Source organism: Stegostoma tigrinum, chromosome 29 (assembly GCF_030684315.1).
Source record: "Stegostoma tigrinum isolate sSteTig4 chromosome 29, sSteTig4.hap1, whole genome shotgun sequence".
Lineage (NCBI taxonomy): Eukaryota > Metazoa > Chordata > Chondrichthyes > Orectolobiformes > Stegostomatidae > Stegostoma > Stegostoma tigrinum.
Genome location: NC_081382.1, coordinates 31,568,352 through 31,582,016, shown reverse-complemented (window position 1 = coordinate 31,582,016; position 13,665 = coordinate 31,568,352). Strand labels below are relative to the sequence as shown.

At 42.8% G+C, this 13,665-nt stretch overlaps 2 protein-coding genes across 3 annotated transcripts in view; both read left to right on the top strand.

The window, feature by feature from the left end:
- The window catches only part of c5 (complement component 5), a 123,232-nt gene extending 117,411 nt beyond the window's left edge, over positions 1-5,821 (top strand). For both annotated transcript variants that reach the window (XM_059638287.1, XM_059638286.1), the window contains one exon: positions 5,155-5,821. In XM_059638287.1, coding sequence (XP_059494270.1) covers positions 5,155-5,290 — 136 coding nt within the window. In that variant the 3' untranslated portion in view covers positions 5,291-5,821. The remainder of the gene's footprint in view (positions 1-5,154) is intronic.
- A 2,467-nt stretch (positions 5,822-8,288) lies between these two features.
- The window catches only part of LOC125465539 (TNF receptor-associated factor 1-like), a 37,528-nt gene continuing 32,151 nt past the window's right edge, over positions 8,289-13,665 (top strand). The window contains exon 1 of the mRNA XM_048559176.2: positions 8,289-8,404. The gene's annotated coding sequence lies outside the window, so the exon portion shown is untranslated. The remainder of the gene's footprint in view (positions 8,405-13,665) is intronic.

The following is a 13,665-nucleotide window of genomic DNA, read 5'->3' as shown; positions in this document are numbered from 1 at the left end:
TGATCATTATTTCCGAATGTATTCTGTGATGAAGGGCATAACTTTGCATCACATTTGGAATTTGTTTTTCTAGATATATACAGGTAGGCATTGGTTACATCTGTGAATTATTATTTCTTAAAAGAAAATCTAAGGTCAGAAAGTCCTCTGCAACAATGATTTAAATGTAACATTATGGCCCTGTGGTGTTAATGGATAAAATGTTTTGGTTGTTAGGTTTACAACAGGGAAAATAAACAATTTAAGGCCATCAACTAAACTTTGAATTGAGAACAATCCAGGATGAGCAGGTTATTTGTTTAAAAAATTTAGTTCAGAAGACACTTGTTAAGTTTAGAAAGAAGCTTTTAGTTACACTCCTTTAAAATAAAATTCAGGACATTTCAGATAACAAGTTACCTCAGCAGAAGATATTGTATCAGTGAATAATGGGAACTGCAGATGCTGGAGAATCCAAGATAACAAAGTGTGGAGCTGGATGAACACAGCAGGCCAAGCAGCATCTCAGGAGCACAAAAGCTGATGTTTTGGGTCTAAAACCTTCATCGGAGAAGAAACTGGAATAAATAGGGAGAGAGGGGGAGGTGGACCAAAGATGGAGAGAGAACAAGATAGGTAGAGAGGAGAGTATAGGTGGGGAGGGGATAGGTCAGTCCAGGGAAGATGAGGAATGGGAGGGGGAGTTGTAATGGTTCGCGACTGGGAGGTGCAGTTGTTTATTGCGAACCGAGCGGAGGTGTTCTGCAAAGCGGCCCCCAAGCCTCCTCTTGGTTTCCCCAATGTAGAGGAAGCCACACTGGGTGCAATGCATGCAATATACCACGTTGGCAGATGTGCAGGTGAACATCTGTTTGATATGGAAGGTCATCCTGGGGCCTGGGATAGGGGTGAGGGAGGAGGTGTGGGGGCAAGTGTAGCACTTTCTGCGGTTGCAGGGGAAGGTGCCGGGTGTGGTGGGGTTGGAGGGGAGTGTGGATTGGACAAGGGAGTCACAGAGAGAGTGGTCTCTCCGGAAGGCAGTCGGGTGGGGATGGAAAAATGGCTTGGGTGGTGGGGTCGTATTGTAGATGGCGGAAGTGTCGGAGGATGATACGTTGTATCTGGAGGTTGGTGGGGTGGTATGTGAAGACAAGGGGGATCACCGAACTCATCTCCACCACCTCTTTGGACTCCATTTTCTCCCCTTTCGTCCAGGAACTCCCCACCTACGTCCATGACACCACCCACGCCCTCCACCTCCTCCAGGACTTCCAATCACCCGGCCCCCAACACCTCATTTTCGCCATGTACATCCAGTACCTATACACCTGTATTCCTCATGCAGATGGCCTCGAGGCCCTCCGCTTCTTCCTGTCCCGCAGGCCTGACTAATCCCCCTCCATCGACACCCTCCTCCGCCTAGCTGAACTCGTCCTCACCCTCAACAACTTCTCTTTCGATTCCTTCCACTTCCTACAGACAAAGTGGGTGGCCATGGGTACCCACATGGGCCCAAGCTATGCCTGCCTCTTTGTAGGTTACGTGGAACAGTCCCTCTTCCGCACCTACACAGGCCCCAAACCCCACCTCTTCCTCCGTTACATTGACTGTATTGGCACCACCTCTTGCTCCCCAGAGGAGCTCGAACAGTTCATCCACTTTACCAACACCTTCCACCCCAACCTCAGGTTCACCTGGGCCATCTCCAACACATCCCTCACCTTCCTGGACTTCAGTCTCCATCTCAGGTAACCAGCTAGAAACTGATGTCCACTTCAAGCCCACTGACTCCCACAGCTACCTAGAATACACCTGCTCCCACACACCCTCCTGCAAAAATTCCATCCCCTATTCCCAATTCCTCTGCCTCCGCCACATCTGCTCCCAGGATGAGGCATTCCACTCCCGCACATCCCAGATGTCCACATTCTTCAAGGATCACAACTTTCCCCCCACAGTGGTCGAGAACGCCCTTGACCATGTCTCCCGCATTTCCCGCAACACATCCCTCCCACCCTGCCCCCGCCACAACCACCCCCAGAGGATCCCCCTCGTCCTCCCATACCACCCCACCAACCTTCGGATACAACACATCATCCTCCGACACTTCCGCCATCTACAATCCGACCCCACCACCCAAGCCATTTTTCCATCCCCACCCCTGTCTGCCTTCCGGAGAGACTACTCTCTCCACGACTCCTTGGCCGCTCCACACTCCCCTCCAACCCCGGCACCTTCCCCTGCAACTACAGAAAGTGCTACACTTGCCCCCACACCACCTCCCTCACCCCTATCCCAGTCCCCAGGATGACCTTCCATATCAAACAGATATTCACCTGCACATCTGCCAACGTGGTATATTGCATCCATTGCACCCAGTGTGGCTTTCTCTACATTGGGGAAACCAAGTGGAGGCTTGGGGGCCACTTTGCAGAACACTTCCGCTCGGTTCGCAATAAACTGCACCTCCCAGTTGCGAACCATTTCAACTCCCCCTCCCATTCCTCAGACAACGTGTCCATCATGGGCCTCCTGCAGTGCCACAATGATGCCACCCGAAGGTTGCAGGAACAGCAAGTCATATTCCGCTTGGGAACCCTGCAGCCCAATGGTATCAACGTGGACTTCACACGCTTCAATATCTCCCCTTCCCTTCCCCCAGTGCATCCTAAAACCAGCCCAGCCTGTCTCTGCTTCCCTAACCTGTTCTTCCTCTCTCCCATCCCTTCCTCCCACCTCAAGCTGCACCTCCATTTCCTACCTACCACCTCATCCTGCCTCCTTGACCTGTCCAGCTTCCCTAGACTGACCTATCCCCTCCTTACCTCCTCACCTATACTCTCCTCTCTACCTATTTTGTTTTCTCTCCATCTCTGGTCCACCTCCCCCCCTCTCCCTATTTATTCCAGTTCCCTCTCCCCATCCCCCTCTCTGAAGAAGGGTCTAGGCCCGAAACGTCAGCTTTTGTGCTCCTGAGATGCTGCTTGTCCTGCTGTGTTCATCCAGCTCCACACTTTGTTACCTCAAGAGTTCAGTTTGTGAGATTTCCAAACCTGGTGAAATTGGTTAGAAATCTGCACGCTATTAGAACTGAAAAAGTTTAGGTCCTTAGGCTTGTGAAACAATACATGTTAGTTTATTTAGATAGAACTCATTGAGCTGCTTTGACAGACCCCTGGACAGAGCCTGGAAAAAGCCAGTTAAGTAGAACCCAAAAGAGATTAATTTCTCTGGATTCAAGTCCATGTAATGTTTAGTATTGGGGAACAGGTTGGACTTTGTATGCAACGATGCGAGAACGTTTCTAATGCTTTCTATATTTTTTAAAATGTCATCTTTTGTGAAATAACTTCAATTCTGCTGTTAAAGAACATCTTCAGCCTTGTGTGAATATCTTTTGGTGACTAACCACCATGTTACTTTACTAACAAATAGAAAAAAATGTATATAGTCTAGCAGGCTAGATTTCAATCTGGGTTATGACTTCTCCAGTATTATAAGCAGGCATGATCAGTTTCTTCATCTTTTTTCATAATATTAGTAGCTCGCTTCACTATGTATGCATTTTTTCTTTGTGGTAGTATGGCTAATTTTTCTCCCTTTGGGTTTATCAATATTTAAAATATATCCCTTTTTCAAATTGTTTATCATGGCTCCATGCTAGCTAAATTTTAAAATTTCAATTAGTCTAGAAAACTGAGTGCCCATCCTGAAGATGTTGGTGTAAATGTGAAAGATTTCCATAATAAAATCTGTTACATATTAACATATTCCATTCACTTATGAAGCATATGTCAAAAAAATTAATTTGTTTTTTATTATTGAACATTATCTAAAGTGCCATTATGCCATGAAGCAATAAAGAATAGGCAGAAACATTGTAAGTAGATCCATTACAGCAGCATGTTAAATTATGATGAACCACAAATGGCTTATACTCAGTTTTTCATTCACACGTACATGTTGTAATGTTTGTGGTCTATGCAGCTTTTTTGAACAAGGTGTCACACCAGCAGTTCTCCAGTCCTCTGGGACAATCTCTGTATCTAAGGAAGATTTGATGATTATGGCTAGTGTCTCTGTAAGGTCCATGCTTCCTCAGCATCCTTGGGTATATCTAATCTGTTTCTTGTGACTTATCAACTTTAAGAATATCCAGTCTCATGGTGTTTAGTTCATCCCAGTGCCAGTGATTTTACAGAGCCTTAATAAGTAAACATGTCATGGGAGGCTGGAGAGGAAATCAAAAAGGAGAGCAGGATGTTGAATGCCTCTGACCATACCCTGACTGGTTGCTTTGCACCTAATAGGGGACCATCCCCACAAACATTTCCCATTGCCGTCATCACAAATAAATCTACTCCTCTCAGGGTCCTGTCCGACTGACTCAGGCAGCGCCCATCTCCAGTGGCCTTGTAACAAGATACTGAAGCAGTCCATGTTCACATGAAACAAGATCTGGACAATATCCAGGCTTGGGCTGACAAGTGGCAAGTGACATTCACACCACAGATACCAGGCTATGGCCATCACCAATAAGAGACAATCTAATCACTACCCCTCAACATTCAATAATGTTACCATCACTGAATCCTCCACTATCAACATCCTGGGGTTACCATTGACCAAAAACTCACCTGGACTCACCACATTAGCACAGTGACTACAAGAATAGGCCAGAAGCTAGGAATACTGTGGCAAGTAACTCACCCTCTGACTACTCAAAGCCTGACTGCCATCTACAAGGCACAAGTCAGGAGTGTGATGGAATACTCCCTACTTGCCTGGATAAGTGCAGACCAAACAACACTCAAGAAGCTTGACACTATCCAGGACAAAGCAGCCACTAGATTGGCACTACATCCACAAGTATTCACTCCCTCTAGACGCTCAGTAGCAACTGTGTACAATCTACAAGGTGCACTGCAGAAAATCAAAGGTCCTCAGACAGCACCTTCCAAACCCACGACCACTTCCATCTCCAAGGACAAGGGGATCAGATATATGTGAACACCACCACCTCCCCCACGTCCACCACTGATCTTCTCTCGTATCAGTTTTATTATTCCCAAACTCTAGCTTGGAAAATGTGTTATCGTTGTAGTTGGTGCCATAAGTAATGTTCTGCATTACAAGCTTTTCAAACATTGCAGAGTTTTTGTATTTTCTTATTAGGTATGAATATCCTCTGGACGCATCCAACTGGATAGAAATGTGGCCTTCCAAGAATGAATGTTCTGGCGAAGCATGTGGAATCTTTCTCCAGCAAATGGAAGAGTTTTCAATTGGTCTTTTAATAAATGGATGTTAATGGCTATGGATGTTAACTGATATGAAAATAAAATGATGCATGTTTGAATCTAAAATCACATTGTTATTTTTACGTAATAGTGATACATTACTGGTATCATGCTAACATTGTAACCATTTACGGAAAATGTTCTTTTAATAATGCAACGTATTTGGTTTTCTCCTGTAAGAGAATCTCTGACCAGTCAGTGGGATGAAGCTAGTTGCAATTTATTGTATCTTTCAGGCCACAATTTGAAGAAGAAATTTTACATTGATAAAAATTTTTATTAGCAGTGACCAAATGTGAAACATTAATGTTTTCATAAACTATTTCTAGGAGTTGGTGCTAAAACATGCATTGTTCAGCCTTCTTTATATAAAGTCATTGGCTTCAGGAAGATTGTTCTTACAAGTTCATCTTGAGAATAATGCAGCCAAAATTGACAAAAGTTTGTTCTGTCCAAAGGCCTATAATAACTCATTACACTGTATTTTTTCCAATGAAATAGGAATGATCAATTTGTTTTCATATCTTCTGATTAAACTGACGACCCTGTAATCTGGAGTTTCCTTGTCATTGTTTCTTTAATTTCTCAATGTATGAGAAGTCAGATATTGTGTGTCTGTCCTGGCTGAAGTGCTAGGTCAGGGAAACAAATTTCCCTGTTCTTTCTGTGACCCAGGAGTACTTAAATTTTCTAACTGGTGGTGTTGGGGAGGGCTGGAGCACACTGTTAGAGATGAACAAATAACTATGAGCAAAAAAGCTACAAGTCAGACCTCCGGGACCAGAACCTGATGGCTACCCAACTAGATCCTCACTTAATAGCAGGTGTTCTGTGTTTGGCCCACATTCAGGACATACATCACCCTCTGGTTTCCTTGAAATTATTCATCAGGTCCAAAGCTGGTATATTTAACCCTTTTGTTTGTAGATGCAAGATTGAAAAAGATGTTTAGGACACCATGCTTAGTTTGGAATTGAATTTAAGTGACAATTGTCTCCTGAAACAACTCTCACTTGGACGTAGCCCAAACTTTTAGGTCATGAGCTGATATGAGCCTGTTGGACAGTAACTTATATAAATATGAATTAAAATTCCTTCACAGGTAATAGGGCCACTGGCTAGGCTAGCATTTAATGCCTGTCTCCACTTGCCCTGGAGATGGTGGTTAGTTGCTGCCTTCTTGACCACTGGAGTCCTTCAAGTGTTGGTACATGCATAGTGGTGATAAGGAGGGAGTTAGATTTTGACCCAGCCTCCATGAAGGATGGCAGTGTAGTTCCAAATGAGGATGGATTGTAAGTTGGAGGGAACCTATTTGGAGGTAAGTGATGGTGTTACCATGTTATCTGCTGCCCTCGAACTTGTACAGTGCCCAGATTTAAAAGGTGCTATCTAAGGAACCTTGTTGATTTGTTGCAGTGCACCTTGTAGATAGTACAAATTTCTGCCACTATGCATCTGTGATAGAGTGAGTGCATGTTGAAGGTGTTAGGGTGCCAATCAAATTAGTCACTTTCTCTCAGGTGTTATTGTGCTGCTTGTATTGTTGGATCTGCACTTATCCAGGGAAATGGGTAGCAACTTATGTTTCTAACTTGTGCTTTGTCGATGGTAAATAGGCTTTGAGGGGTCACCAGTTGAGTTACCCACCGCAGAATTTCTAGCCTCTGACCTGCTTTAGTAACTACAGTGTCTATGTGAATGGTTCAGTTAAGTTTTCAGTCAATAATAAACCCCAGGATGTTGATAGTGGATGACTCAACAATGGTAATATCATTTGAATGTCAAGGATCATTGGTTAGTTTATCTCTTGTTGGAGGTGGTCATTGCTTGTAGCATTTCTGTAGTGTAAACGTTACTTGCTGCTAAACAATCCAAGCTTGGATGTAATCCAAGTCTTCGTGCGTTTGGATACACACTGCTTCAGTATCTGAGGAGTCGTGAATGTTGCTGAACATTGTGCAATCATCAGTAAACATTCCAATTTCTGACCTTATATTGGAGAGAATATTATAAGACAGCGGAAGATGGTTGGACCAGGACATTACTCTGAGGAACTCCTACAGAGATGTCCTGTGGCTGAGTTGATTGACTTCCAACAACCACTACCATTTTCCCTAGGAATGATTGTAACCAGTAAACAAATTTCTGCCAGCTCCCATGGTTTCCAGTTTTGCTTGGTCTCCTTTTATGCCCCAACAATCAAATGCAGCCTTCATGTCAAGGGCAATATATTAACCCTCTTGAATTTAGCTTTTTTTCCGTATTTGGACCAAGGCTAGAATAAGATAAGAGAGACCTGGTGGAGCCTAAACTGAGCATCAGTGAAGATATACTGTCAGTTACACTTTCAACCACTTACTGATGATTGAGTAGACTGAGTACGGTAAGTGGCGGCATCTGGATTTGTCCTGCATTTATGGACAGGACATAAACAAGCAATTTTCCACATTGCTGGTTAGATTCCAGTGCTGTAATTGTACAACTGACTGGGGGTGCAACTAGTTATAGAACACAAGTCTTCAGTACTATTGCCAGAATGTTGTCAGACCCCGTGGTCTTTGCATTATTGAGTGCCTTCAGCCATTTCTTGCCATCCCATAGAGTACATTGAATTGCTGAAGACTGGCATTCGTGATGCTGGGGACCTCTTGGGAAAGCAGAAATGGATCATCCACTCAACACATCTGGCTGAAGATGCTCTCAAATGTTTCAGCCTTGTCTTTTGCAATGTGCTGGATACCCATCATTGAGGATGGGGATATTTGTGTTCTCCTCAAATGAGTCGTTTAATGGTCAACCAACATTCATGACTGCATGTAACAGGACCGTAGTGTTTAGATAAGATCCATTGGTGATTGAGTTATTAATGAGTTATTTCACCGCTTTTCCCGCAGCTCCGCAGTTGGCAGGTAAATACATTTCTGCTGTTCAGAAACCAATGACGACTTTTGCAATTGCGGTGGAGACATGTGATGTAGGGGAATTCCACAAACTGTCGCTGACATTCTTCCGAACAAAATACAGTTGAGTTTCACTCTCGGTTTTCACAGATTCGATGCAGCTGTAAGAAAGCAAAAGGCTACTTCTAGCGACAAAGTTTGGAAAGCAGGCGCGTCTATTTCGTAAGTAATCGGTTTCGCATATATTTTGTAAAACAAACATTGAACGTTCAACCCATCGCAAATTGTTTGTATTTCGCCCTACCATCCATCAATATAATCTTATCTATAGCATCTCTTGACTGTGTAGTTACAAGTATACAGCAGTGATCAGCTCAATAAGAGAAGCTACAGCTTTTTGAGTTGCAAACGTTTTGTAATGTCGAACATTAAGGTCGACCGTTAATCTCGGAACTATTCCAGCGTGTTATTTTAAACTCAAACCGAGATGTTCCCACTTCTTTGCAAAACGGCTATAATTGCCTCGGTTAATGTTCCATCAGTACATTCCATGTCATACTCCAATGACCTCACACACGGGTTAAGAATTGTGACAGCTGTGGAAGGCAGTGTACATTTATCTCATAAGTACCTGCTGTGGCAATGGGCGGGTTTTCTGTCTCGCATCTCTCTTCGATAAGTAGTTTATATTTTAATGACACGCTTCCTATTTTCTGACCCCCTCGTTAGACTAATTTCTTTTTCCGCTGCTTGTCTATATCTCTAGAACGCTCCTTCCTGAGTCAATATATAGTTTGTCTGCTTTGGACATATACACACAAATTTCAGAGAAACTCAGCAGGTCTGGTAGTACCCCTGGAGAGAGAAACAGTTAATGTTGTGATTCCGGTGTGAGTTTTTCTGGCATTTTCTATGTTTGAAATTTCCAGCATTCTTTCTGTTTGCTTTTATTTAAAGATTCACCTTTTACCAGGTGCAACCTTGGGGCTCTTGTCATGCAGTGGTAGTCTGAGACAGGAGGCCTGGTTTCAAGTCCCACCTGCTCCAGTAGTGTGCCATGACATCGCTGATGTGGAGGTGCCAGTGTTGGACCAGGGTGGACAAAGTCAGAGGCTGTACAATACCCAGTTATAGTCCAACGGGTTTATTTGAAATCCCAAGATTTTAGAGCCTGTTCCTCCTTCAAGTGAAGTGATGTATATTTCTGAAAAAGGGTCTAGGCCCGAAACGCCAGCTTTCCTGCTCCTCTGATGCTGCTTGGCCTGCTGTGTTCATCCAGCTCTACACCTTGTTATCTCGGATGTACCGAAAGCCTGTGATTTCAAATTAACCTGTTGGACTATAACCTGGTGTCATGTGACTTCTGACTTTGTAAAATCTCTGAACAGGCTGATTAGAAAATACCGACATTGGATTGATGTGATTATATGATCAATATACCATGGTGTGATAAAACAGATTTACATCTGCAGCTCTCCCCACCTCATGGAAATTGAATTCCAGATCTTAGTCTATAAACTGTGCCTAAGCCTTGAGTCACACTTGGTTGTATTTGGGAGAACAAGTAAGTAACCTCAGACTCTGTCCATATTAAATGGGCATTCACAAACTTGTTGGAACAGGGTTGTAAATAATTTTTTCCTAATAGAGGGTGTAACAGTTATTTTTAATTTTTAGCAATTTCAAATGCTAACAATGTTTAAAAAGTTTAATTTGATCTTTGTGATCACAGGCAAAATTGGGGATATGAAATTTTTCACGACTCAATGTAGAAAATATCAACAGTTCATTGTAATTTTTACAATATTTGAGTAATATATCTTTTAAATATACTAGTCATTGAATATTTGCAGAACAGATTTGAGTTTGAACCATCATTTGACCCAAGTCTGTGCCCATTCTCAGCAAAAGCAAAGCCTGTCCCACTCCCCTGACCTGTTTCCATTCACTTGCATTTTTTTCCTCTTTTTAGATGCTTATTCAGTTTCAAACATGAATGAGCCTGTCTCTAGTAGATTCTCATGCATGTATTCCAGATCCTAATCATGCACCACACTTAAAAAACCCTTATCATTTGGTTCATTTGCCTTTCCCCTTTTACCAGGGTCCATTGGTTTTCCATCTTTATGCCAGGAGTACTGTTTCTCTCTGACTATCCTGTCTGGCCCCCTGAACCCCAGTTTTTCTAAACTACCCATGTAACTGAAGTTCCTTATGCCTGGATGCACTGTCATAAAACTTACAGCTTCCATATCCTTCACAAAATGCAATTTCCAGGATGGTATACAATACTCCAGTTGAGACATTTAACAATTTTTCGATGTAAATTGGTTAGCTTTTTATTAGTTTGATTATACATATGATATAGGAACATGGAGTACAATGGTTCATTGCAAGTCGCAATTTTGATATGAGCAGGATGATATATAGTACCATTAATGTATGTACTGCCCCAACTGTCTAGTTTGTTCTAATGTGCTCCTGATTATTATGTATTTTGACATTTTGTTATTAATATTTAATTCCTTGGTGTCTCTTATTTGTCTTCCTAGTCAACTTCTTTTTAGAACCAATTCCAGCTGTTTCCTAAATTACAATAGTATTTACACGTCGGGGGGGGGAAAAAAGCACAATTGGTGTAAAAGCATCTTGGAATGTGCGATTGTGAAAAGTGCCATATAAATTTAAGTTCCATGTCTTGATTTAATCCCTACCCTCCCCTTCACTTTTTTTTTCTTTTTCCATTTGCATCAGTATTGTCCTTAGCAGGCTTTGCTTGTTATTGGTTCCCTGGCCACAGGGGTGTTTTTCTTGCTGGTGGAAGTATTGAATAAAATTATTTACACAATGGTGTCTTCATTGAGTCCCTGCACCTACAGCAGGGATGCAGCAGTAATGTGGGGATTAAATAAAAAGAAATGAAAACAATAAAAACATTAAGTCTTATTTCTTTGTTTGCTTTGTTCACTCTATGACTAACATTTCTGAAAATCTCTAACTTTGCCAGTTAGAAGTAACTTGATTCATGTGCAGCAGGTTTGTGGATGAACAATGAATATTTTTTTAAAGATACACAGCCCTTTAAAGGGCTGTCTCATGTTGTAATTGGCTTCACCAAAGAAGTATAGTGAGGATCACTCTATACAATTAAATTTTAATCAAATTTACTGAAATACTACGTGGTCCTTAATGGACTGACCTTCTTTCTACTTCCTATCATAGATATACTCTAATCGGGTTTGGATGCATTCCGTGCATTAATAGTGTATACCTTCATTTGGTTCTTCAGTACCTAGCAGAGGTACTGAAGAGGTAGCAGATGTATGTTTTGGCCACTTATTCTGGAAATGAATTTTTGATTGCTATAAATGGAAGAAGATGGCTGTTCATAAGAAATTGTTTTAATCTCAAATGGCACTCCTCCAAGAACTTTGACCCCTAAGATCATCAGCTTGGTCTCTAAAACCTCTCCAATTTAGAGAGATCATTGACAATCTTTATTTGTAACTTCTCCTGTTGACTCAAGGATAATAAATTTATAACATATCAATCGTCTGTATGAAATGAGCACAGTGCTCATGTATGGAGCACAATAATATGATGTCCTGCTGCTGGAAAATAAAGTGAGAGATTGAGATTGTTATTGAAAGGACAGTTGATAAAGAGTGAATGTGACTATTTCATCACTGTTTGCACATATTCAGTGAAGCTGTAAGTATACCACAAAGCAAAATCAAGTTGTTAAGCAAGCCAGTGTCTTGACAGCTGATAAAAGTGAAACAGAACTATCACCTGAATAAAGGCTTCAACTGTACTGTAAAGGCTGGTATTTTTCCAATAACTTTTCATTTTGCTGAGACCCTTGCCCTATTTCAGACATTTATGTGGCATGAAGCTTTATCAGTGTTAGAAATGAAAGTCCCTTTACGGGCAAACTAGATCAGCTTCAGAGTTAGTTGAGAACAGGCAATGTTCATTGGAAAATAACCTTAAATGTAGATGCTGAAAATCAAAAACAAAAGCAGAAATTGCTGGAAAAACTCAGCAGGTCTGACATCTCTGGAGACAAAGCAGAATTAACTTTTTAAAAATTCTTATGGTGTGGAAGCAGGCTATTTTGGTCCATCGAGTCCACACTAATCCTCCAAAGATTATCCCACCCAGGCCCACCGCCCCCCCCCCCCGACTTGATCCCTGTAATCCTGCATTTCCCAGACTAACCCACCTAGCCAGCACATCCCTGGACACTATGGGCAATTTAGCATAGCCAATCCACCTAACCTGCATACCGTTGGATTTGGGTCCAGTGACCTTGCTTAAGAACTGTTGGTAACTAGGAAAAGGTTGGTAATTATGCAGGAGATAGGGTGGGGCATTTTTTTCTCTCTTTGTTCAGTCCCTTCCCACTTACATCTGCGATTCTTCTGACACTTTACCTCAGTTTCAGAATTTCCAGTTCACAGACTCCAGCCATCTCCTTTTCACCATGGACATGCAATCTCTTTCCATGTTTATCCCCCATTAGGATGGTGTCAGGGCTCTCTGCTTCTTCCTGGAAAAAAGGCATGAGCTGTCCCCTAACTCCTTCATCTGCCTGAGCCCTCCCCCCCCACCCCCCACCGAACAACTTCTGTTTTAACTCCTCTGACTTTCATCAGATTGAAAGTGTGGCCGTGGGTACCCACGTAAGCCATGGGCCCTAGTTACGCCTATCTCTTTGTGGGGCACATTGAACATTCTCTGTTCCAGTCCTACTCTGGCTCCCACACACAACACCTTCTCTGGTACATCAGTGACTTCAGTGCTGCTTTCCCCACTTGTCCAGAATTTGAAACATTTATCTATTTCACTTCCAATTTCCACCCCACTCTCACTTTCACCTGGCCCTTCTCTGACTCCTCCCTTCCCTTCCTCAACATCTTTGTCTCCAATTCTAGGCATAGGCGGCTGACCACCAATATCCGTTACAAACTCACCGACTCCCACAGTTACCTTGGCTATACATCCTCACTCCCTGCTTCTTATAAAGACTATACGCCATTGTCCTGCTTCCTCAGTCTCAATCTGTTCTGATGATGACAGCTTCAACAAGGGGACTCTGAAATATTCATCTTTTTTGTCAACCAGGAATTCCCCAGCACTTTAGTTGGCAGGCCCCTCAGCTGGACCCAACCACTCTCCTGCACTTTGGCACTTACCTCCTCTCTTCCCTGTCACAACAGCAATAGGGTCCCCCTTACCATCACCGACCATCCCACCAACATCCATATGCAGAGGATCATGAGCAGCCATTTGCACCACCTTCAGCAGGATGTCACCACCAGAAACATATTTCCCTCCCCTCTCCTTTGAGCCTTCTGCAGAGATCATTCCCTCTGGGACACTCTGGACTGTTCCTCGTTCACTCCTAACACCTCTCCCTTCACCACCCCTGGCCTCACAATACATCCTCTTGAGAACTCTGCAGCCTTCTGGACTTAACA